This window comes from Mesitornis unicolor, unplaced genomic scaffold, assembly GCF_000695765.1.
Source record: "Mesitornis unicolor isolate BGI_N332 unplaced genomic scaffold, ASM69576v1 scaffold27887, whole genome shotgun sequence".
Classification (NCBI taxonomy): Eukaryota; Metazoa; Chordata; class Aves; order Mesitornithiformes; family Mesitornithidae; genus Mesitornis; species Mesitornis unicolor.
Genome location: NW_010197673.1, coordinates 968 through 26,199, shown reverse-complemented (window position 1 = coordinate 26,199; position 25,232 = coordinate 968). Strand labels below are relative to the sequence as shown.

General features: G+C 53.6%; 4 protein-coding genes across 4 annotated transcripts in view; 3 read left to right on the top strand and 1 right to left on the bottom strand.

The window, feature by feature from the left end:
- NOTCH2 (notch 2) overlaps positions 1–13,687 on the top strand; it is a 77,511-nt gene extending 63,824 nt beyond the window's left edge. The window contains exons 24-32 of the mRNA XM_010188880.1: positions 205–552; positions 798–940; positions 1,786–1,996; positions 2,595–2,691; positions 3,191–3,359; positions 7,725–8,026; positions 8,384–8,531; positions 9,024–9,121; positions 9,957–13,687. Of these exons, the coding sequence (XP_010187182.1) occupies positions 205–552; positions 798–940; positions 1,786–1,996; positions 2,595–2,691; positions 3,191–3,359; positions 7,725–8,026; positions 8,384–8,531; positions 9,024–9,121; positions 9,957–11,300 (2,860 nt within the window). The 3' untranslated portion in view covers positions 11,301–13,687. The remainder of the gene's footprint in view (positions 1–204; positions 553–797; positions 941–1,785; positions 1,997–2,594; positions 2,692–3,190; positions 3,360–7,724; positions 8,027–8,383; positions 8,532–9,023; positions 9,122–9,956) is intronic.
- A 3,605-nt stretch (positions 13,688–17,292) lies between these two features.
- REG4 (regenerating islet-derived family, member 4) lies at positions 17,293–18,220 on the top strand. Its single transcript, XM_010188882.1, has 5 exons — positions 17,293–17,365; positions 17,485–17,582; positions 17,663–17,800; positions 17,880–17,985; positions 18,147–18,220. The coding sequence occupies exons 1-5, from the start codon at positions 17,293–17,295 to the stop codon at positions 18,218–18,220; spliced, it is 489 nt and encodes a 162-aa protein (XP_010187184.1).
- Positions 18,221–19,346: 1,126 nt separating this feature from the next.
- HMGCS2 (3-hydroxy-3-methylglutaryl-CoA synthase 2 (mitochondrial)) lies at positions 19,347–22,426 on the top strand. The gene is made up of 9 exons (XM_010188879.1): positions 19,347–19,459; positions 19,705–20,144; positions 20,378–20,503; positions 20,791–20,955; positions 21,027–21,195; positions 21,290–21,460; positions 21,920–22,026; positions 22,108–22,239; positions 22,320–22,426. The coding sequence occupies exons 1-9, from the start codon at positions 19,347–19,349 to the stop codon at positions 22,424–22,426; spliced, it is 1,530 nt and encodes a 509-aa protein (XP_010187181.1).
- A 917-nt stretch (positions 22,427–23,343) lies between these two features.
- Positions 23,344–25,232, bottom strand: part of PHGDH (phosphoglycerate dehydrogenase) — a gene marked incomplete at its 5' end in the record, with an annotated part of 2,784 nt that continues 895 nt past the window's right edge. The window contains 5 exon segments of the mRNA XM_010188881.1: positions 23,344–23,498; positions 23,736–23,964; positions 24,159–24,286; positions 24,612–24,744; positions 24,865–25,089. Of these exon segments, the coding sequence (XP_010187183.1) occupies positions 23,344–23,498; positions 23,736–23,964; positions 24,159–24,286; positions 24,612–24,744; positions 24,865–25,089 (870 nt within the window).

Genomic DNA, 25,232 nt, shown 5'->3' with positions numbered 1-25,232 from the left:
TTGGGATGTTCTGTGCTTCCTACTTCTACCTTGCCAGATTGCAAGCTTATCCTGGGGTTATATTTCTTCTCTTATATCCTGAATATGAGTATTCTTTTACCTGAAATTATATGGAGAGTGTAAGGCCTTAGCCTGTAGGCTGCGGGTGTACTGTACAGAATGCGGATGCCCTGTATGCTGCCTGTGTCCCTTTCACTGTTCTAGGTATGACAAGTATTGTGCAGATCACTATGCAGATGGCCGCTGTGACCAGGGCTGTAATAGTGAGGAGTGTGGCTGGGATGGTCTGGACTGTGCTGGTGACAAAGCTGAGAAGCTGGCAGAAGGGACCCTAATTATTGTGGTCTTGATGCCCCCTGAGGAGCTGCTGGGTGATGTTCGCAGCTTCTTGCGCACTTTGGGAACTCTCCTGCACACCAATCTGAGAATCAAGCTGGACTCCCAGGGAAACCCCATGGTATTCCCATACTATGGAGAGAAATCACCAGCACGGAGTCGACGGTCGCTTGTGGTCATACGCAAGCACAGAGAACTAGAGCAAGAGGTCATTGGGTGAGTGGATGCCTTTGTGTTCCTCTGGCCTTGTTATGATGATAGCTCTTGCTTGTAGGTGTCTGGGGCATTCTGGGCCTTTTAGGACTGTAGTCTGGGAATTTTATGGGGTAATATAAAGCTGTCGCAACTGCCAAATTCAGTGCTGGGTTGGAAAGATCAACTTAAAAGGCTAGAGTTTAATTTAGTGCTTTGGCAAAAGTTTCTGTTGCTGATTTCTGTGCCCTCTTACTGTGTCTCTGCAGCACCAGGGTGTTCCTGGAGATTGACAACCGTCAGTGTGTGGAGGATTCGGAGCAATGCTTTCATAACACAGAAGCTGCTGCAGCTCTCTTGGCTGCTCAGGCCATCAAGGGCATGTTACCCTATCCTTTCGTGTCTGTCCAAAGTAAGTAATTGCAGAGGGAAAATTGCTTGTGGAGGAAGACAGTCAGGAAACCTGGCCTTGCAAGATTCATGTTCAGATTATTGGTCATCATCTTAATATATCTCACTGTTCAAGATGGTTTCTGGGAGCTAACTTATTCATCCCCAGCTATAGAAGTATGTATGTGCAATATGCTTATTGTGCTCTGAGGGGACACCCAGTTAGTAAAGTAGGACATTTAAGTTAGGAGCCTAGTCATTTTAATAGCAAAATAAACAGTAATCTCTCACATGCTGCAGCAAAGTGCTACACTGCAGTGGTCTTGTCTGCACAAAAAAACATTCCTGTCCTCTAAGCCATTAATTAAATGAAAAAGGTGCCATTAGAAAGAAAGGGAATGCCCCCATTTCTCAGTCTAGCAGACATTTTCTCCTCTGGCAACATGTAATCCCTTTGATTACTACTCCCTTCTCCCTCAGTCTGAGGCTTGGCTGTAACCTCATACTAGATTGGTAATAGCACTATTCCTAGTCGGGTCATACTCATATCTTTATGTCGATCGGTTGTCTCAGCATCCTTCAGCCATCAGGACTCTTGCGGAAGGAGCAAGATCTTCAGTTCAGCAGTCATATACTCTAAAAAATATTTTGAGACACAAGATCAAGGGAGGCCAGAAAGACAGGATATATTCTGACAGCAGTTGGAGCAGAGCCTACGCTTCCTCAAGCCTTTGCTCTAAGCACATCACAGTATAGAAGCCATACACACTCTGTAGGGAAGACTCTGAGAGAGAAAAGAAAGCATGTAGAAGGAAGATTGTTGTCTCAGCTTTGTTAATCTCATTGTATTTTAACTGGAATTTTTAGGTGAACCCTTGTTACCACCGAAGACCCAGTTGCTTTACCTGCTTGCTGTGGCAGCTTTGATCATCCTCTTAATCCTCCTCTTGGGTGTGATGATGGCAAAGCGTAAGCGCAAACATGGTTCGCTGTGGCTCCCAGAAGGCTTTATTCTGCGCAGGGATCCTAGTAATCATAAGCGCAGAGAGCCAGTTGGGGAAGATGCTGTTGGACTCAAGTAAGTTTGCATTTAGGCCCCTGACAGCGTGTTTATTAATGTGTTAGAGGATTTTGAAAATACACTTCATAAAGAAAGCTGCCTTTTAAGATAGAACTTCTTGAGCTGTTTCACTAAATTTTAATACCTCTGTTTTGAACAGAAGAACTTCGATTAACTGTAACCTATAAAATGCTAGTAAGGAATCTGATCTCCTGGATACATTTGATTTTCTGACACCCTGTTTAGTTCAGCGGTTGGATACTGTTTGCGTAATTTCCTCCTGGAATATGTGAGACGTTTTTAGGTTGATAGGTGACAAGGAACTTTTAATACATCTAGCTAAATGTGTTAAAAGACGTGACTTGGAAATAATGGAAAGTTTCAAAACAAGGATCTCATTTATGCAGTTTTGGCTTTCCACAGAATTAACTGAGTTTGCAGTTGTAAATGCTTTTAATGCCACTTTTCGCTGCCTGAGATTTCTGATTTCTTGGTCCCTCTGTTTGCAAGCTACCAAACCTGCAAGCATCCCATCCTTGCTCTCTGCAGTCTAGTGTAAGTAGCAGTAGTAGCACCTGCTCAGCCTGCAAAGTGATATGTTCTCCTTGTTTGTTAGAAATCTGTCAGTGCAGATACCAGAGGGTAACCTGGCAGATTCTGGACCAGCTGAACATTGGGCAGGTGATGGTGGACCTCAGCCAAAGAGAGCAAAGGTAAGGAGCTCCCAAGACTTGAATATTGCATGCTTACCACTGAAACTGCTGGTGAGGAAAACCGCTGCATTACCTTCCAGAGTATGCCCCTTGCTCAGAACCTCCCTTTGCTTAAGGGTTTGTAATCTATAACTAATGATATCTGAGGAACAAATCCTCAGGTGAACGCTGCTACCATAGTCCAGTAGTGAAACCAGCTAACTTCCCTCTCTACCCAGGCCCTGCTGCATCAAAGGGAAGGGAAGGTTAACAGAAGTGTAATGTCTTGCAGTTCAGGCCTGATAACATACGGTAGGAGTGTGAAAGTTGACAATGCCAAGCAGTGCTAAATTGGAGGCTGTCGTTAGCTTAAAAAAAAAACCCAACTCCCCCCCAAAAAAACCACAAAACCAAAAGAAACAAAAAAAACCCCAACAGAACTAAGAAAACTCCAAGAACTTTCAGTGCCTTTGGCAGCTTGATGAGCATTTTGACACAACTGCTTTTTTCTTGTGCTTAGGCTGAGGATCAAGCCTTGCTACCAGAAGGTGATGAGCAGATAGATCAGCGCCAGTGGACACAGCAGCACTTGGAGGCAGCAGACGTCTGTGGGAGCACGTCGCTAGCCCTTACACCTCCTCAGGCAGATCAAGAAGTGGATGTTCTGGATGTCAATGTCAGAGGGCCAGGTCAGTACTCCAAGCATCCATGTGTTCTGCCAGCCAGCCACCAACCTCCCTGTGTCCAATGCCTGAGACTGCTGACGTTTAAAAACTGCATGGAGTATACAGGAACAGCAGCAGCATTTTTATGGTACTTGAGGAAAACTCATGTGCACTCCAGAAAAGAAAGCTGGAAAGATTGGATCATGGTCTGTAGCGCACGGAATATCATGTAACCAGGAGAAAAAGAGTTCGCTTAGCAAGCACCTGTAGGAACTACAGCTATAGGATCTCCTTTATAACAACGCGTACCTAAAAGAAGTTGTCAGAATGCCATTGTGGCAGAAATTTGGAATGCATATTGTGCTGGAAATAACCCCCAACTTCTCCAGCTGGCTCACTGCAGAGATTTATGCCAGACTTTGCTAAAGACCAACTTAGTAGGGTTTATACCTGAGGTAGCTGTTACCTGAGGTGGAAGCAAGGATGGCCTTTTCCAACATAAGATTACTTCTGGCAGCGTACCCTGACGAGCAGTGTGTGAGACATCTGTGCTGGAATATGCTGCAGTGCAGCAAGCTTGTTAGTGATTTTTTTTTTAATCCACTGATTTATATCCTCAGAGTGCAGCAGTCAACTCATTGAATTCATAACACAACTCTAAACTTAGAAGGAGATTTCTGTAACACGCACACAGGCTTGCTCCCTTTCAGTCTCAAATTGATTTTTATTGGATTTTGGGGGAATATTTTCATGCAATGTAATGATGACCGAACCCATTCTTTCAGTTTTCTTCTGTTGTCTTTTCTGCTCATTGACTGTTTGGTCTTCTAAATGCAAAGCACTGGAAAGGAGAGATTTCTGTATAACAAGTGTGAGAACATAATCTGCCAATTTCTGCCAAATTTAAGCTCTTCTTCATTTCCTCTATTGAAGCTTCTAGTTGTGTGGCAGGGTAAAAGCTTTCCAAGTGCAGGCGATAGATTTCAAACTGCTTATTTTCACGTTGACTCAAAGCTTTGTCCAGCAATAGCAGTGGAGTAATACTGACTGCTGAGTAGCTTTCCTGCCATTCAAATGCAACTCTGAAGCCTGCAGCAGGCTGCTGTAAGTTTTACCCCTCCACAGCATCAGAAGCAAGCAGCTGAGTTACTGTCGGGGGAGGAAATTGTTTAAGAAGTCTGAGAAATGTTGGAGTAACTGAGTTAGTAAGGAGGGGTAGGATTCCTCACAGTTAGTGTAGCTGGGCACCTTCCTCTTCCTTTGCAGGCAGAGGGAAGAAGTAAACACTTCTGCAAGGCAGTTGATCTGTGTCTCAAGAAGAAGTCTCCTAAGACCAGATGGCTCCTGCTCTGGTAATGCCTCACTGCCCCTGATTACAAAGGGTGTTGAGACTGACTGATTTGGGTGCAGGTGCCTGGGCTGGAGCCATCTGAAGCTGGGAAGTTAGACCTGGGCTACAGATCCAGGTGGCAGGTAGAACAGTAGAGATCTTTGCAAGAGAAAGGAGAGGCAAGTCGAACTGCCTCTGTGTACCAAGGGCTTGTTCCCTCTCTTAATCCGGCACCTTCTGCAGTGTCTTGAGTTTAGGGAAATCAGAGAGGTCCAGTTTCCTACAGAAGTGTTGCCTAGAGGCTTTGCCAGTGGATTCTTTACATCCCAGCTTTCAGTATATTGTACCTGTGTGAGTCCTTCAGTTTGTACCTGTCTGGTGAACTGCCGGCTTTACCATCTTGCTCTGAGTTTTACAGCAAAGACGACAGAGGAGTTTTTATAAAATGCTGCTGTCGCCTTCGTCCCCCATGTTGTTCTTTCTCTGTGTCCCCCAGAGTGGTGAGGACATTCTTTTCATCGGAGTTATTGTGAGTGTGTAACCAGGGTAATGCAATTACAGGCATAACTGGTAACACCACCTATAATTAAAACTGATTAACTGTCCCTATTATATGCCCCTCTTTCTCAGTTACTAAGACTTCAGTGGTTCAGACTGGAATTTTCCATGCTGTGTGGCTGCCTCCAGCTGGATCCTTTTGGGTTCTTTTCCAGCTATTTCAGAGAACAAGCTGGAAGGAGGAAAAAAGACATTGTGTCCACAGCTTTTTTTCTGGTAGTCCATCAAGCACTTAATTGTGATGGTCTAGCTGGATGTGCTTTCTGCTAGCCTCATAGAAACTGACCATGTGTGGCCAACTTGCAAAGCTCTGAAAAGAGCTGCATGTACCTGAGAGACTTTTTGGAGGGTGACAGCTAATTTTTTCAAGGATTTAATGCATACTATAGCTGTGTCCCTGTAGAGCAGCTAGGCACTAGGCACGGTCTGTCCAGGACTACTGCAGTGATTGAGCAAGCAAGACCTTTCCTGTGAGTGGTTTTCCCAGAGCTGTGATGCTGGAGAAAAGGAAAGCTCCTTTCTGCGCTCTGTCTTTCTGCTCTTTGTGTTGGGCCAGTACGAAGGAGACCACAGCCTGACTTGAATACTGAGAAGTACTCATTTGGGACAAGGAAGCAGACCCAGCAGCGGGAGGGAGAAGCACAAAAGGAGGTATGGCCTTGGACAACAGGCAAAAGGGTCTATAGACAGGACTGGATCTTGGAACTGAACCCAGGCCCCTACGTCAGCACTCCACCACCATCCAGCAAACCCTGAGAAAGTAGGTCGGTGCAAGCCTGTGTGTCCTGCCATTGTGAGCCACCAGGAGGAGCGTGCATGCTGCTGCTGCCAGCCTGGCCAGGGAGCAGGCCAGTGCTCGACACCGTTCCCTGTGGTGGAATGATAGATTTTTAGAAAGTTTTGAAACTGCCCTAAAATAGTGAGTCAGGAAAGCTAGGTGATCAGAAGTTGGGAAATGGGAGCAGGGCGTTAGAGCTCTGTATATTAGTTTCAACAGGAGATCTTCACCTTGCTTATCTACACAGAATCCTAATTCTGCCATATGGCTTTCTGCAAGGCTCACACGCTTTGTTCAGTGCAGATAGTGCATTGTAGATAGAGTTGTGCAGGCAGGGAAGCTGTTGTCTCTCGGGTCCAGGAAGGTCCCCTGCTTGTCCATGGAATAAATCAGACAGCTGCTGAAAGATTGTCTTGAATTTCTGCTTGCGAGCCACACTGGAGAAGCAAAATCTGTGTTCACTGTTGCAGAGCTCCACTGGGGCACTTAGCACAGTGTGGTTCACTCCTGCTGCTATCTTATTCCCTCTTACTTTCTAGGTGCCATCAGTAAGCAAGCATTAGTATCTACGCTTGAAGTCTTTGGTTTTAGGTAGTGAATATCTTGTAATGCTCAGAGTCTGCTGAAACTGAAGCACTTGGCATTTGATGGGTTGCTGAAAATATGTGGAGATGATTTGGATCTTAATTGCACTGCATCAAGGAGAGTATTAACAAGAGTGAAAAATCCAGCTAGTCTCCCAAGGGAGCTAAGTTAAATTTTGGAGGAGTCTTTCTCCTTCCAGTGACAATGCAAGGATCCTGGTTGGATGAACGTGGATTCAGCTTTTGTGACTGTCCCATCAGTGTGAGCCCTTCACTGGAGACTTATGGAGAAACACGAGCCCAATTTCTTCCAAAGCACTCAAACTGCATGAGACTTCCAGCAGTTTGTATCTGTGGGCAGTCCATGCTGCGGTGGAGAAGTCTGGGGGGAGCAATGTGTTGTGCATGTGTAGGATGCTACTGGTACCTCAGTGAATAATACTGGATTAGATCCTGTGCCATGGTCTCTTCCTATGTGGGGTACTCCTGTGAAAGTATGGAGTGTGCTCGATCCATTTGTTTAGGGCTCTGGTCTTGGATGTTGTTAAAAGCAAGTTGAGATAGGTTCAGGCCGTCATCCTGGGGCATTTTTCAGCCTTGAGTGCTTGACTTCAGAGTCCTTCTCATGGAGACCTTGGTGTGTAATAGGTATGAAGGCTTTTGTCTGCATTTCACTTCAGGTTAGTATCTGCAAAATGCCACCAGTAATCAGTGTCTACTTGTCCGATATTTTTTCTCTGTCAGTTGTTTCTTTTCTCCAGGTCTGTGATTAGAACATCCATGTGAATTTTGTCATCTGAAGTCTTTGATTTGTATAGCCCTTGCTTCTCTCTAGGAATTTAACTAGTGTTTACATTGTAAACTGCACTTCAGCAGCAAACTTTTTTTTGTTTTATAATAATCTTACTTGAGAAGTATCTTAAGTTTTACTGGAATTGCAGTAGGTATTGAAGTCCTGCTTGGAAGGAAAAAAACTTGCTAACTATGTTGGGCTTTAAGCTGAGAGAACCAGGTCTGGGTTAAAGTGACTGAAAGGATTATCTGTAGCTGTATGTGCTCAAGGGGAGAGGATTGTGAGAGGGTTTTCTTTCCTTTGCTGTCACCGTCAGGTTACTGTGATATCATTTCTTCTGTTGCAGATGGATGTACTCCACTTATGTTGGCATCTCTGCGTGCGGGCGGCTCCGATATCAGTGAGGATGATGAAGATGGAGAAGATTCCTCAGCAAACATAATAACAGATTTGATCTATCAAGGCGCCAACCTGCAGGCCCAAACAGACCGCACTGGGGAGATGGCACTGCACTTGGCAGCCCGCTACTCAAGAGCAGATGCTGCCAAACGTTTGCTGGATGCTGGTGCGGACGCCAATGCACGGGACAACATGGGACGGACTCCCCTGCACGCAGCAGTAGCTGCTGACGCCCAGGGTGTCTTCCAGGTTAGAGCAGTTGAAGAACTTCCTTTCGAGAAGCTGTGCTCTGTAGTTGTGTGAGCCTGTCCAAGCTGTGCTCTCGCTCACAGCCTTGCTCTTGTGCCTTCCACAGTGCGATGGCCAGGTGAAACTGTGTTTTACATCCAGTTTCTTCAGGTATTCATAGCTGGAAGAACTCAGCATGCATGAATCATCTGGCATGTATTTATTTGGTCTGTTTGCCTCTCTCACGTATTATCTGAGTCCTTGCATTTCAGTGCTTAGGCTGCGTTTTCTTTCAAGGTTCTCTTGAGTTTCTGCCAAATCCTTAGCTTTGGTCTGTAGTGGTATTGAAAAAAAAACCTGTTTTCCCCTGTTATCCAGATCCTGATCCGTAACAGAGTGACAGACTTGGATGCTCGAATGAATGATGGGACGACCCCGTTAATTCTGGCTGCACGTCTGGCTGTGGAAGGAATGGTGGCTGAGCTAATTAATTGCCAGGCAGATGTGAATGCCGTAGATGACCACGGTAACGTGAACACAACATGCTGGGCTGGACAAATATTTGTCATTGTGCGAGCAAGGAGGGGTGGGGTTCTGCTCTCCTGGACTGTGGGCTGCTTATAAATTCTGTAGCTAAATCAGATGCTAGGCTCTTCTGCAGAAGTCCTCCCAGCAGTAATAGACTGCAGGCTGCTGCAGTGGCTTGGTTAGACAGTCCTGGAAGAGAAATATGGGGTTGAACATATTGAGCTGCAGACATGACTCTGTGGATGGGTTATTTAAAAAATAATAATTAAAAAATCGCAGAGCAAGTGCTAAAAATGTCCCATTGCATCTTGGTAATGTAGGGATATGTCACAGCGTGGTGATTTCCAAAGTGTAAACGTGACTTCAGGACATGTGCACATGCTGTGAGCCGCACTGTAGTTGCTTTCTTCTTTTAGTGTACTCTGTCCATCATGGTGTTTTAGAAAATAGCTCCTCAGTTTGTTACTGAAGTTGGTGGGTTTCCCTGCAGGTAAATCTGCTCTTCACTGGGCTGCTGCTGTCAACAACGTGGAAGCAACAATAGTGCTGCTGAAAAATGGAGCCAACAGAGACATGCAGGATAACAAGGTACGGTTTGGGTGTGCTCAGCATGGCTGCGCTTCCTAACACAAAGCATCTCTCTGCTGTTGGAAGTGAGCTAAATTTAGATTTTCTAACTGGCTGCTCAGTGCAGGTCTTCCAAACCCAGGCTGTGACTGGAACTCTCCCCAAGTCCTGTAGGATTTCTGGTGTAGGAGGGCAGTTCTCTTCTTTGTGTGGCCAGGTCCCAGCCATCAGTGCTGCTCTGCTTTTCTTGCAGAAAAGGAATGCAGTCAGTGGTACCAGCACCAGGGTGAAGTGCTGCTGGTGTCAAGCAGCTGGATTCTGGTTAGCAGGGAGCCAGATGTGGCAGCACAGCAGTAGTCACATCCTGTCCTGTCTCCAGGGATTTCAATGCAGGGTGGATATAAGGGAGAAGCCCCTTTGTTTGAGAGATAGTCTCTAGTATGCAGCTCTCTGCTGTGTCTTAGTCCTTGATTTCTTTCACCTTCCTAGGGCTTCATTTTTTTATTATTAGATGTCGCTCAGAGGACTTTAGAGCTACCAACAAGCTGCAGTTCTTCACTGGACTGTTTTAGTCCTTTGTACCTTTCCCTCATAGGGGACAATAGGAGAAAGGCATCTGGTGCTTTCGCAGTTCTGTGGTAGAAAAGTGCCCTTTCTGGTGGAATAGTTTAGCCTGTGCGCTCCACTGCCGTGTATGAAATCATCTCCTGTAATCTGCCTTTTGGAGTGGGCACCTCTCAGGGTCGGTTACTTTAAACAGTGCTTGCAGGCGTTGCCACACCATTAAGGGAGTGTTAGCTGTGAGTCAGTCCCCCCACAGTGAAGCCGCTAAAATACTTATTTTCTGTGTTTTCAGGAAGAGACACCGCTCTTCCTTGCTGCTCGGGAAGGCAGTTTCGAAGCAGCAAAAATCTTGCTGGACCATTTTGCCAATCGAGACATCACGGACCACATGGACCGCCTGCCTCGAGATGTGGCCCAGGACCGGATGCACCACGACATAGTGCAGCTTCTCAACGAGTACAATGTGGCACACAGCCCCGCTGGGCACCCCGGTGCCATGCTGAACTCTGCCCTCTCCCCTGTCATCTGTGGCCCGAACAGGTCCTTCCTCAATCTGAAGCACGCTTCATTAAGCAAGAAGTCAAGAAAACCGAATGCCAAAGGCATCATGCCCACAAACCTCACCAAAGATGCGAAGAGGAGAAGGAAGAAGTCCCTCAGTGAGAGCAAAGGGCAGTTTTCGGAGAGCTCAGTGACCCTGTCACCAGTTGATTCCCTAGAATCGCCCCATGCTTTTGCATCCGAACCAACATCGTCTCCTGTGATGCCGTCACCAGGGGTGTTACACTCATCGCCCAGCTCACTGCTGACTGCTCCGTCTGTGCAGGCTGCACACACGATGTCCTTCTCCAACCTCCACGAGATGCAGCCCTTAGGACGTGGGTCCAGCACCGTGCTCCCATCTGTCAGCCAGCTGCTTTCACAGCACAGAACCACCCCTCCTAACAGTGGGCTTGGCAGGCTCCGGCCAGCCAACGTTTCCACCGAGTGGATGAACCGCATGGAGGTGAACGAGTCCCAGTACAACGAGATGTTTGGCATGGTGCCGCAGGTGCTGCATTCGCACCCCAGTGTTTCTCAGCAGAGCGGTTTGGTTCAAGCAGATACAAAGCACCTGGGAGTGTCCAGGGAGTCTCTGCCCCCTATCATGACTTTCCAGCTGGTTCCCAAGGGTGGCATAAACCAGCAAGCACTGCCACAGCAGGCCCAGTCAAACTGCGCTCAGAACATGGCTGGTCCTCTTAGCTCCATGTACCAGATACCAGATTTAGCTCAGCTGCCCAGCGCCTCGTTCTCCATGGCTGCCATCCCTCAGCAGGACGGGCAGGTGGCTCAGACGGTCCTCCCGGCCTACCACCAGTTCCAGAGCTCGATGGGGAAGTACCCCACGCCTCCCTCGCAGCACAGCTGCTACTCCTCGGCCACAGAACGGACTCCTAGCCACAACCGGCACTTACAAGGGGAACACCCATACCTGACTCCATCGCCCGAATCTCCAGACCAGTGGTCAAGCTCCTCCCCACACTCTGCCTCTGACTGGTCTGATGTGGCGACCAGTCCCAGTAACAACCAGCGTGGGCCCGCAGCCACTCACATGACGGAGCAGCAGCGAAACAACATGCAGGTGTATGCCTGAAGGCTGGCCAAGGTGAAGCCCGATGGAAGCGGACTCCAGAACTCATGAAGGTCTTCCAAGATGGAAATGAAGAACCATTTTAGTATCCAAGAGTCTTAATGAGCCCAGGCTGTTCTTTCCTTGGAGGGACTGTGGTCGCTGTAGGCTTGTATGCTTTTATGCTAAACAGAGAACTGTAGAAGCTGGTGATGGAGAAGACCAAGTGGGTCACTTCTAACCAACTCCCGTGCACCTTGCATGTGATTGCTGTCTGCACTGGATTCTCCAGTCTGCTTTAAGTATGTTCCACCATTTCTTTGGGGAGACAGCTCTTCAGCTTAATGCATCTCATGGTCACTTCTCCAGTAATTTAGCCAAAACCAGCTTTGTATCCTTGTTTTGTTACTCCTTTTGTTACCCACATAACCTCTCTCTGAAGCACCTTCTATTAGTTCTCCTCGAGTTCAAGTTGCCTTATCTTGACACAGCTCAGAGCTGCACCAACGTTCCTAGACACCTCCTTCCCTTGGCTGCTCTTGCTCAGCAAGCGAGCCAGACTTCCCAAAACACCTGCAGGTCAAGTGACACCTTCTGTCACACAGCTTCACGCTTTCCTCTTCACGAGCCTTTATCTTGTACAGATCCACTAACACCCCTTAGCGTTCTCACTGCCTGCCCCCAGGTATTATGAGATTTATGTATACATACAGTTTTTTCCTCTTAGGTATTTTTTTCCTTTTTTTTTGCCCCCCCCATCCTGAAAACACTGATCTGACCTGGTCTTCCCCCTGAGGTGGCCTGTAGGCACATCCCTTGTGTTGCATGTCTTCCCTGAGACACACGTGACTGTACTGACACACTACCCTCCCCATGCCCCTGTCCTGCCAGGTGTGTCTGTGACCACTTTCGCAAGATCCCATGCCAGAAGAGATGCCCTGCAACTGATGCAGGCCTTTTGGGAAGCTCTTGGGATGATCACAAGGGTTTCAAACCCTGATCACACAAGCTCCCAGCGTTCTTGCACAGTACTCCCCTATGCTCCATCCAAGGGTGGCTGTGTGTCCTGTCCTCCAGATACCATATGCTGTCTCTTTATGGTGTTATCAACAAGTGTTGAGGACGTTGTTACGTGTTTGCAGTGTGCGTTCTTCTGCATCAGGAACAGTGTCCAGCCCTTTGAGAAGTGCCCCTTTTGCTCCAGTCCTGGGGCAGGGCTGCCTTGTCTTCCCCTACCAACAAGGAGGCTGCAGCACTGACTCCCGAGCAGGCTTCCAGCGGCAGCAGCGTGCCTGCCTGAAGCCAGGAGCTGGGCTTAAGTGGCCCACCAAAAAGCCCAGAAACCGTTGTCTAATGCAGTTTGTTTAACAGGTTTGGGGCTGTCCTCTGCTCTCAGCTTCAGCCTGCATTGAGATTTCGCAACTGAGGTGCCCCACGTGCTCTGTGGGACAGTAGTGCCATTTGTACTGCAGCTCCCCCGATGTTTTTGGAGTTGTGGAAGCCAGCTGTTGCCAACCTTAAACAACAGCTCTCTCTGCTTTGTAACAAGTAATGCTTCCCTGAAGGGCTCTGAATCAGTCAGCAGCCAAAGTGAACATTTCTAGGGATCATTTGCTCCTACCTCTTCGGGGGATCCCTGCAGACGCGTGTTCCAAAGAGATCGGGGCTGTCAGCTGCCGCCAAAGGACAGAGAAGGCCGCTCTCCTCCGAGCAGCGGCCGTTCAGCATCCTACCATGTACAGTATTTTCTCTGATGTTTCTTTCCATTCTAATCAAGAGTAAAAGCTTTCTCTTTCGATTTGACTCAATGGTACATGAAGGCAGGGCCTCAGAAGGAGCTGGTTCGCGGGGCCATTGTTTTGGGCTGAAGTTTAATTTCTGAAGTTACTGCTTTTTACAACGCACACAGCGTTTCCCAGCACACTCACCGCAGTGTGTCCTGTGAAGCTGAGCTGCACCCAACTCGGATCTCCAGGCAGGAGCCCACAAGCTCCTGGAGGTCTGTCCAGGTACATGTTTTACTGCAGATAATGAAGTGTTGCTACATCGATGCTGAAGAAACAAAGGGCTTTTACTTTTTAGCCCCAAATAACCAAGTGCCTTTTTATATATGTGGCTACCTTTTATGATGAGTGCTTTCTGTGGAATGAAGCCAGTTTCGTGCCTGGTGTGTTAATACGATGGCCCTCTGCCTTTTTTTTTTTTTAACTACTTGTAAAGATAATATCTCCTTAAGGTGGTATTTTATCTCGTAAGTTGTAGAGTAACCATTCACACAGCAGCATTTTCCTATATTAATAATGGAAAATATTTGCTTATTTTTACATTTTTTATAAAAGTCTTTTATGAAAATAGTTGCTGCAAAATGTATAAGCAATTTTTATCCCCAGAATAAAGAGTATGTGCCCAGCATCTGTGTGCTGCTGTTTTCGTTCGTCTTCCCAGCTATCGCAGCACAGCCGCTGGATTGTAAAGGCAGGATTATGAACAAATCATGGGTGTCAGATAGCTGAGGGCTCATTAGGACCCCTGTACTGCACCTCAGGAGAGAGCTTGTGGGGATTAAGGGTGCTCTGTGCTGTGACTCAGCAGCACACAGACCCTATTGCTCAGCTCCACCCAAGGGAGTTGTGCCTGGAAGCCGAAAGCCGCCTGTCTCAGGTGTGTAGCAGGAGGATGCTGGGTCTCTTGGTTAGCTGATAACGGGGCAGTAACCAGCAGCCAAGCAGCTGGGCATACTGGGAAGGACTGGGATTGGGTCTTTTTGAGATGCTTTGAATATGAGCTCTCACTTGCCTGGGAGCTGGAGATGGCCTGGAGATTTTGTGTGGGTTTTAGAAAGATCATGGGCAAGCATGGGTCAGGCAGTGGTTAGTGGAGATGTGGCTTCACTCGCCCTTTCAGGTCCTGCTTTTTTCTCTGGGCAATTTCTGTTCCTGCAGGCAGGAGGAGGACCCTCGTACCTAGAGCTGAGGCTGCCTCCCTGGTTTTGGCTTGGCAGCTGATCCACGAAGAGACACAGTTCTCCAGCCTCTGAAACAGGGAATTATGGCTCCTCCGTGCCATTTTCAGACTTGAAAAGTTTGACTTGAACAATTTGAGAACAAATTGACAATGACTGCCTGCCTGTGCTTTGAGCAGGGAGGTGCTGCTGAAGCCTTGGGCTCTGCCAGCGCTCACCTGGCCGGTTTCCAGCTCTCACTGTGGACTCAGAGCCTGTAGCTGAATTGCGACTCCTCGCAGGGTTGAAGCTGCTGGGAGCATTTTAAGCATTTAATATTCAAACAGCACAGCTCCTTTATCTTCTGGTAGAGCCAGCTTGGCAAGTACAAATGTCTTGGAGGCTTTCATCCATGTTCTCCCACAGGTTGCACATCTGTGCCAAAGTTTAGTGAGCTCTGCTGTGTCTGTGGCACAGCTGTGTTGAGTTTGCCAGTGCTCAGGGTGAGGCTTGAAAGGGCACCTCCTTGGGCACAGCGCATGCCTCTTTCACTGCCTGGGATGACAAGGGGCTTGTGAAAACTTGTCGTGTTGCATCCAAATAAACCTAATTGAACCGGCCAGGCGGGGAGCTGGGGTGTCCCTTAACTAACCAAGGAGTAATGGAGTAGCCTCGGGCTCCTTTGGGGAACATTTTCATGTTTTTTTCATAGAACAAGGGTGGAGTCCTGGCTTCTGGGGAGGAAGCAGGAGGAGGGATTGCTGTGTTTGAAGAGTTTCCCCATTAGTCGGAGGGGCTGATTTCCTCTGAAAGGTGTTTCAGGAGAAATGGAAGCGGGCAGCAGCTGTGTCTGGACACAAGAAGGCTTTACCCCTCTGATCCCAACAGGTGCCTAGCAAGCTGGCTGGGCCTTGAGAGGTCTTGGGGTGCAGCAGTAGCCGTATCGTGGCTGCACAGGAGAATGAGACTGGTCTGATCCTCCTCCTTCCCTGTGGCAAAAGCCAGACCTGCCTCTGCATGCTGGTGGGGAGCTGCTCCCTGTGGGCGTAGCAGCACTCGCTGCCTGCGTGTTTCATTAAATGCTGGCACGAAGGAGCCATGGGAGATTGCTCTGGGACACGGCTTGAGCTCGGCAGCCAGAACAGCTTCAGCCAGCTACAAGCCCTCCATGCTGGGGGAAGCGGGACTCAGGGATGGGGCTGGATCCTCTGTGGGTAGCTGCCTCCCGAGTAGCTCCCAGTGGCCTCGTCCGAGGGTCTTCAAGGGGACTGGGGGAAGAAGAGTCAGGCACTGGCTGTAGCTGACTGCAGCACGGCACTGGGCAGGAGCTGGCAGCTTTGCAGGAGGCCATGGGACAGGCAGTGGGAAGAGCTTTCAAAGCTGCTTTGGTATGTTAGGAGCCAGCAAAGCAATGCTCCAGGGCAGCGTGGTGGAAGCAGTAGACCAGATGAGCTTCAGCTGCCTCCCACTGATGCAAGAGGACACCTGGGTGAGGAGTGGGGACCATGATGGAGAAGGCTGTGCCTGACCATGCCAGAGGGCCCTGACTGCTGGGGCCAGGGCAGCCCCCCTCTGTTGGCTCTGTGCAAGCGCCAGCAGCAGCCTGGCCATGGCCAGGGCTGTGGGTTCCCCGTGCGGGGCGGCTGCTGCAGGACCTGTCCCTTCCTCCTGGAGGGACATGAACTGACGAAGCCGTGCGTCACCACCGGGCACCTCTGCCGTTATCTGATGGCGCCCGCTACCCCTGGCTGCAGGCTGTTCCCACATCCCCGCATCCTGCTGGCAAACATCCCCAGGCAGTTCAAACAAGGGCGGTGTGTGGGTGACGCATGACAGAGCCGGGCAGGGTGTGGGACCCGGCCGGGTGCCATCCCTCAGCCGGCAGGTGGTACCACAGCCCGGCTGGTCACCACAGGGATGCTCCGGCCAGGACCAGGGCAGCCTCCCCGGGGCTCATCCCTGTCGGCTCCCAGTTCAGGCAGGGCCGGGCCAGTGGGCATCCCTGCCTGATGCCAGGCTGCTCTCTGCCATGAGGTTACCTCTGTGTTTGCGTTAAATTATTAATACTAATTGCAGGGAGTTTATTGACTAACTAGGAGAGGTTCTTCCTGTCTTTTCTGGAAAAACATTGAATGCAAACAGAACAGAGATCTGGGCAGCCTTCCAGCAAAGTCAGGGGGATGGAGGGGAGTCAGTAGTAAGATTTTTATGGTGGGAATCACCTGAGCGGGGTAAACACTGATGCTGGTGAGCACCAGGCTATAAAGGGAGCTCCGCTCTGCTCCTCTCCCGGTGGCCCGCAAGAAGCCGTTATTCCTCTGGCTCTGTGGACACCAGGTGAGGAAGGGGACCCTTGTGGGGCAGCTGGGGCCTTGGGGTGCTCTAAGGTGGCTTGTGGGCAAGATGGTCCCAGCACTGGCAGGTCCTGGGGGTTCTGAACGCTGCCCTTGCTGGATGAGGCAGGCTGCAATGATGTAATTTTCAGCCCCACGTTGACTTTTGTCGCTGCTTCTTTGAGGGGAAGAGGAGCTGAGTCTGCAAATCAGCCCTCGTGGCCAGGGATTAGCCCAGATAAAGGGGAACTGCGCTGATGTGGCCGATTTGCCTCCCCAGTCTGGCTCTGGCAGCACTACAAGGTTCTGGGGAATGAAAATTATGCCATGCATGTAGCCCCTGCAGCCCTATGGCCCCATCTGCCTGTGCCATTGCTGCTGCTGCGGATGCCAGGGCAGGGCTGGGGTCCCCCCACCCGTGTCTATGCCAGCGCTCTCCACATGTGCCCACAGAGCAGCTTGGTTCCCCAAGATGCCTCCCACTGAGGCTAGGACTGGTGGGGCTGGGACACCCCACTTCCAGTGTGCACTGGGTACCCTAAGCCATGCCTGGGAGACAGGGTGCGGGCACAGGACAGTGACCTGTGCCATGGAGGGAAGAGGGAGGCACAGACCCGTGGCTGCCATCTCCTCCAGCTGGGGGAAACGGGCCAGATTTGGTCCATAGCAGGTGCAGGTGGCATCCCCTGTCCCCGAGGAACCTGATGTGACCCCCAAGCTCTTGCAGGAGACACGTCCAGGAATGAGGAGGATGGCAGCAGCGACCAGACTCGCCCTTCTGCTGCTGGGCTGCATGGGACTCCTGCAGCCAGTCGGTGAGTCCCACACCTTGCGGTGCAGCCACTTTCGCAGCGGGGCCAGGAGGGAGCCAGGCTCCTCTCCAGCTGGTGACACCAACTGTCCCCCATCCGTCCCCACCGCTCTCCCTCCACAGGCGCCCGGTACATAAACTACTGCCCCGAGGGCTGGAACTATTACAAGCTCAGCTGCTTCAGGTACTTCCGTGAGCTCCGAACTTGGGACGAGGCTGAGGTAAGCCCACCACGGTATGCACATGGTCAGGGACCCTCCGTTTCCTGAGGGTGCCCTGGCACTGATGGCTGTCCCCACAGAGGCAGTGCCAGGCCAACCACGCCAGCGCCCATCTGGCCTGGGTGGAGGAGCCCAAGGAAGCGGCCACCCTGCAAAGGGTGGTCTCCTACTACCAGCGTGTGCAGCCTGTCTGGCTCGGCCTCCGCTATGGACACGAGGTGAGGTGGAGGGCTATGGGAGGTGGTGAGGGGCTGGGAGGCAGCAGAGCCTTGCCTCTGATCCCTTCTCCCTGCACAGAACCGGGCCTGGCAGTGGTCAAGTGGGGACGAGTACAGCACCACCAGTGGGCTGGTGAGGAATGGTGCCCAGCGGGGGACCTGTGGCATGCTGACCCACCACAGCAGTGAGTGCCCACTCACCACATCCACCTCCAGCACTCGCTCTCAGCTAGCATCCCCCCCTCCTCCTCTGAGGCCAGTCCCCCTGGAGGGGCTGTGGGAGGCAGAGCTGATGCCTCTGTCCTCGCTGTGGCCCCCACTTACTCTTGGCCCGTCTCTCCGGCAGACTTCGCTCTGTGGTCCAGCACCGACTGTGCCCAGCGGCATCACTACATCTGCAAATTCATCCCCTCGCTCTGAGCATGGCCCACAGGGGCCACAGGGAGGACCCTACACTGGCGATGCTCCTTCCTTGCCACCTCTGTTCCTCTCTCCCCAACTCCTAAAAATACACCTATAAAAAACAAGCATGCAAGTGCTGCCTGAGTTTGGTGCTGGTGCAAAGCTCTGGTAGGGTCCAACCGTGGGCGGCTGGGCAAGGGATCAGGAGTCACTGCCACAGCTCCCCTGGATGCTGGGGGCTTGCATGCTGGCAGAGCCGTTTGGGAGTGAGTCCCTGGCAGCCACAGAGTCAGCAGCTCTCCCAGCTGTGGACTCATGTTTGCTCATCCCCAGCCCTCTGGTGCTAGATGGGAAGAGGTAGGGGTACGGGATGTCCGTACATGGAGGAGACCTGGGGCACCGGTTTAGGTGGTCATGGGAGATGTCGTGGGTGTGCAGGCTTGGGGATGGGTGTCCCCCCATGTGCAGATGGCTCCACAGAGGTCCGGGGGCTGCAATGCTTGCCTCATGGCCATGGTGACAGCAGCACAGGGACCAAAGGTCCCTTCTAGTGTCACTGCGGTGTTGCCACAGGCATCACATGGCTGTTTGCTCTGCTGTTTTGAAGGTGGCTCTGCCTCCACCCACCTCATGGGTTTTCCCCCCCGGGAGCCACAGACATGTGACAGAGGTGGACCCCGTCCTGGGCGGCACGAGTGGTGCCGGCACCAAACCCCCGGCTGCCCTCTGCTCCCACCCCAGGACGGCAGGGGCAATCAGGGAGGCCGCACAGGAGCTCACACACTAAGCAGTGACCGCAGCCGGAGCAGCAAATGGGAGACACCAGAGCTGTCACCACCCACGGCACAGGGAACTGGAGCTGTGGGACACCCCGTCCTGCTGCTTGGCCTCAGCTCCAGCCTTGAGCATCCCCAGGCTCTGGGCCACAAGACAGAGACATCTTGCAAGTGCCCCCCTCCAAAGCCAGCGTCCCTCCAGTGTCCCTGTCGTGTTGGCTGTTGCTCGGTGACCTTTGAGCGCTGGGATCCAGCGTGCTGATAAGGGCCAGGAGGGCTGTGCTGTGCCGCCTGCAGAGTTTATAAAAGCACCACACAAGTCTTGTCCCGCCACCCATCCCTCTGTTTGCATAGCGGCCAGGGTGAAAATGCTGCGCTTGGTCAGCCGTGTTGCGCGCTGCTGGAGGGTGAGGCAGCCACCACCGGGGCCGGAGCGGGCACCCTGGGGTGTCCAGCACCCAGCAGCCTTGCAGAGGGCATGGTGAGCACTCATGGATCTGGTGGGATGGAGGCATAACCGGGGGGTGGTCAGGAAGCTGGCAGTACTCTTAAACCTTGCTGGGGCAGGGGATGCTCTCTCTCCTCCCCGTGGCACCACCAGACACAGGAAACCGGCAGGGATTTGGGGTGCTTATGGCCTGAGGTGCTTGCTAGTGGTGTCTGCCCAGGGCCACCACCCATCCTCAAGGCCACCGCAGGACCATCGCCGCTCCCTCTGCCCTGCAGCCTCTCCAGCGCTGCTGGGACGGGTGCCTGGCCCAAGGATGTGGGCATCCTGGCGCTGGAGGTGTACTTCCCCGCCCAGTACGTGGAGCAGGAGGAGCTGGAGCGGTACGACGGCGTGGAGGCCGGCAAGTACACGCGGGGCTTGGGCCAGCAGCAGATGGGCTTCTGTGCTGCCCACGAGGACATCAACTCCCTGTGCCTGACGGTGGTGCAGCGGCTGGTGGAGCGTGGGCGCCTCTCCTGGGACTCCATCGGCCGCCTGGAGGTGGGCACTGAGACCGTCATTGACAAGTCCAAGGCCGTCAAGACCGTCCTTATGCAACTCTTCCATGACTCGGGCAACACTGATGTGGAGGGCATCGACACCACCAATGCTTGCTATGGGGGCACGGCCTCGCTCTTCAACGCAGCCGCCTGGGTGGAGTCCAGCGCCTGGGATGGTGGGTGTTGGCAGGGACCATGCCATGGGGATGGGGGGGCTGGACATGGGGTGGGTGCTGTGGGATGGGTCAGGAAGTGCCCTGAAACAGATCTGCTGCCCCTCCAGGCTCTCCATCCCCCCCCTATTTCTCCCCTCCCTCCATTGGCTATGATACCCTGTAGCGTGAGGATGGGAACAGGGATGCATGAGGGCTATGGGATGGAGGCTCCCATTGTCCCTGTCCTCCCCCAGGTCGCTATGCCGTGGTGGTGTGCGGGGACATCGCCGTCTATGCCACGGGGAACGCACGGCCCACGGGAGGTGCTGGTGCCATCGCCATGCTGGTGGGACCCAACGCCCCGCTGGTGCTGGAGAGAGGTCAGTGCTGCAAGACCCCGGGGGCAATGAGCTGATGGGTGCTGTCCCTTGGAGCCATACAGCCCTGTTCCAGCCTTGGATGGAGCTGCTTACCTCTAGCAGCACCAGCTCTGCCCAGTGTTGGGCAGCCCAGCATCCCAGGTGGCCACAGCCCTGTGGGCACCTTGGAGTGATCCAAGGAGGCTGGTGGATGCCAGGGCTGGCATGGCAGGCAGAATCCCTGAGTACTTGCCATCTGGCTGGGCCCCCTGATGCTCCCCAACAGCTGGCTCTCGCTGTGCCCCCAGGCCTGCGAGGAACCCACATGGAGCACGCCTACGACTTCTACAAGCCAGACCTGGCTTCCGAGTACCCGGTGGTGGATGGGCAGCTCTCCATCCAGTGCTACCTGCGGGCACTGGACCGCTGCTATGCCGTTTACCGCCGGAAGGCAGAGAGCCAGTGGCAGCAGGGTAAGTGGTGGAACCCCCTGGCTGCCTGTGCCACCCCAACAGCTGCTGACAGCCCCCACGTTGCCTTCCAGACGGCGTCCAGCGGCCCTTCACCCTTGATGACTTCAAGTTCATCATTTTCCACACGCCCTTCTGCAAGCTGGTGCAGAAGTCAGTGGGGCGGCTGCTGCTGAACGACTTCTTGGCGGTCCCCAACCCTGACACAGCCACTGGTCTCTACAAGGGGCTGCAGCCTTTCCGGTGGGTAAGGGGGTTCCCCATGCTGTGTCCCCTGTCCCCCAGCCCAGCCAGGGATGTGACAGTGCAGGGTTCGAGCTGGGCTCTCTCTGCACAGTGGCGTGAAGCTGGAGGACACCTACACCAGCAAGGAGGTGGAGAAGGCGTTCCAGACGGCCAGCCAGGAGATCTTCAAACAGAAGACCAAGCCCTCCTTGCTCCTTGCCTCCCGCAACGGCAACATGTACACGCCATCCATGTATGGCTGCCTGGCTTCCCTTCTGGCACAGTGAGTCCTCCAAAAAGCTGTCTCGGTGTAGGGAGAGGTAGTTTTTGGGAGGCCAGTCCCTGGTCTGGTTGGCTGAGAGGCAGGTGCCAGCAGAGATCTGACACTTTCATTGCATGTAACCCCTGACATGGATGTGTCCCACTCCGTGCTGTCTTCCTGCCAGCCTTTTCATCCCCTTTCGCTGGCACTGGCCTGACACATAAAGCCCTTCTGTCAGCGCGGGAGGATGAAAACCCCCTTCTTGTGCCTGGTGGAGGAGCCCTGGGAACAGCCGTGCACTGGGAGGGACAAAAGCTTTGTCCTGGGGCGCCCCAGCACCACCAGACTTCAGGGCCACCCACCCTCAGCAACGTAGTCCCAAGTCCCAGCACCCCTCTGCCCATAAAGGGGGCAGCTCTGAGTCGCCGCATGCCCCCCAAGCCCCCAGTCCCCTCAGACATCCCTAACCCCTCACCACAGATCCTCAGCGCGGGACCTGGCCGGCTCCCGGATCGGTGCTTTCTCCTACGGCTCCGGGGCGGCACGCCGCGCCGTCTTTTTGCATCTCCGGGTGAGCCCCACGGGGGAGGGGGTCTGGAAGGGGAGGGCAGCATGGGGCTGTGGGGCAGGGGTTGCCAGTGCTGCTGTCTCACCCGGGGTCCCCTCACCGCCAGGCTCACCCCTGGACAAGCTGGTCTCCAGTCTGGCCGACCTGCCTGCTCGCCTGGACGCCCGCAAGCGCGTGGCCCCGCAGGACTTCGCTGAAATCATGAAGCGGCGAGAGGAGACCCATCACTTGGGTGAGTGGGGACAAGGGGACGTGGCACTCCTCTGCCAGCGCTCCATGGCCCCTCTGAGCATCACTGCCCTCTCCCCACAGCCAACCACGCTCCCCATGGCTCCCAGGCGGATCTCTTCCCCGGCACCTGGTACTTGACAAGGGTAGATGACAAATACCGCCGGGAATATGCCAGGAAGCCTGTCTAGAGGGGATCAGAGTGCTGAGCCCCAAGGAGGGGGATGCTCTCCATGCTGGCATCCCTGCTCACCCCCAAATCTGGGGCTGGCCTCTGCAAGAAACCTCACCTTGGATGGCCAGAAAGTGCCCAGCAGCACCTCAGGCCCTAGAGATGGTGGAGACAGCGGTGGTTTCTGCAGCCACCTGGGTGGCACGGGGGAATAAACACGCGGATGAGAGGGGGCAGCAGCCTGGCTCTGGGTCCTCGTCACGAGTGGTCCCCTCCCACCCTGAGGCCCTTCCCTCAACCACTGTGGGGCTGGATCATGGTCTCTTACAGGATTTATCCCATGGGCATCCATGGGACACAGCCACCTGCCCTGCTGGACACGTGCCTCAGTACCCCCCATTTCCTCAGGAGTAGAGTGAGCCCTGACATTTTGGGGTACCCAAGTAAACCCCAGCTCCCTCGTCTCCAGTCTGGGGGTGGGGTCAAGGTGCCATATTCCCCATGATGTTAGTAAATTGAAAAATCCCCATGGGAAAACCCAGGAGATAACACAGGTGCTCATGGGAGGGCTCAGCCACCCTTGGAGCACTGCCTGCTCTTTGAGCCATGCACTGGCACGGGACCATGGCCGGATGGGACCTCGGTGGGGCTGCAGCAGCTGCAGAGACCTTTGTACCCTTGAGCAAACAGCAGCAGGGCCAGGGGGCAGGAGGGACTTGGGGTAGGAGGGACAGAGCCTGCAGGAGCTTTGGGGCTGGGGACAAGGGACCGCACAGACAAGGCATCACAGACTCTCTCCTCCTGGACCTTTTATTGAGCACGGGGCCACCCCAAACCCAGTGTGGGGGCTGGGGGCGGCTGTGTGCGATGCTCCCCAAGCTGGGGGGGTGTCCAGGTGCTGCAGCCAGGGGGAGAGTCCTTGCCAGAGGTCAGGGGCTACAGGTGGAGCTGGAAGACCTCCATGACGTGTGACTTCAACTCGCTGAGGTCAGACAAGGGGGCTGAGAGCCCCACAGCGCTCCACTGCTCCCCTGCTACCACGCCAGAGCTGTGGTAGGACTGGAGCTGGATCCCTGCCTTTCTCAGCAGCCCTGGAGAGGAGGAGAGGGGTTAGGGGCTGCGAGCTGCCCCACTGCCCCAGCACACCTCAAAAGGTTCCCAATGCCATTTCTTTCCCCTGCCCCATGTCCTTTGCTCCAAGCCCCCACCATCCCTGTCTCTTCATGTGACACCTGCTCCCTTCCTGCTGCAGCAGGGGCTCAGCTCCAGGGTGAATGTGGGGTCCCCCAGGCTGTTCCCCATGCTGGGGGACGACGAAGGGAGCTCACCAGTGAGCGTAGGCAGCATGCTGGGCTCGGAGGCTTTGGCTCTGTAGATGAGGATGGGGCCAGCCACCGGGGCTGGCTGCTTGAAGGTGGCCCCATTGAGCTCCCGCAGCACCGGGGTGCTGCCCTGCACCGTACCCACTACCCGGTGTGGGGTGCCCTGCAGGGACACCTGCACCAAGCCGGCACTGCCATCGGGCTCAGGGGCCACGTTGCTGTGGGTGGTCGTGACCTGCCGGAGAGATGCAGCTGCTCAGTGCCCAGGTCCTGCACATGGCAGGGAGTGGGGAAGGGGGGTCCTCTGAGACCACCCCAGGGGATGCCCGCCAGCCCGAGAGCTGTGTTAGCACCCTACAGGGCATCCTCAGGAAGGATGGGGTCTGGGTGGGCCAGGCTGATGTGCAAGAGCCCCAGGTGTCCACACACCTTCAGCCCAGCCTCCTGGGCCAGCAGCAGGGCATTCACCAGGGTCACCTCCTTCTGCGCCCCTCCGGCCAGCATGCCCGCGGCTACAGCGGGCGTCAGGTAGCTTCCTGCCTCCTGCAGAGGTGTCCCTGGGGCACAGGGAGGAAGCAGGACGTGGATGGGCCAGCAGCAGAGAGGTCTGCTCCACACTGGAGCTGCCAGCCTGGGGCTGGTCCTTCCATACACCCACCCATACACCCAACCCTACTCCCATCCTTGCACCCATCCATCCATCCATTTGTTCATCCATACACCCATGTCCCTGTCCTCCCACCATTCTCCCATCCCACCATCAACCACCCTCTTGCCCACTCCTTCTCCTGGCTACCCTCCCATTCACCCAGCCCAGTGGGTCCCCGCACACCCTGCTGCCCTGCACACCCATTGGGGTCTCTTCACCCAGACACAGCTCACCTAGGGTGCAGACCTGCACACTGCCCTGCGCTTGCTTCCCCACCAGGCGCAGCACCGAGCCCAGGGCCTTGGCCAGGGTGATCCAGGGCTTGGTCTGGGGTGCGAAAGCCTTGCTGAGAGCCTGCCCGTTGACCTGTGAGGAAGAGAACGGTGAGCGATGGGAACCCACCAGTGAGCGCACAGGGGTGCACCCATGTTTTACAGACAGGGAAACTGAGGCACGGAGGTCAGATGCCTGGCAAGGGGAACTCACTACGCCGGCCAGCCCCTTTCCCGTGGCCATGTCCACGATCTGCATGGCGATCTCCTTGCCACAGCGGCTCTGTGCCTCCTGTGTGCTGGCACCCAGGTGTGGGCAGCAGATGACATTGGGGTGGTTCACCAGGTCACGATCCTTCGGGGGCTCCTGCCAACACAGTCCCGTCCTGCCATTAGCTCCTGGCACTCATCGGGGAGGCCAGAGGGGGACATTTAAAGCCTCTCCCTTGCCTGGTCCCAGTCCCAGTCAAGGTTTGCCAGGCTGCCCTGGGCTGGCTTGGGCAGAGTTAAGGTGATGCTGAGACGAAGCCAAACTTGGGGAGAGGGTCCTGGCTGTGCCACTCACCTGCGTGAAGACATCGA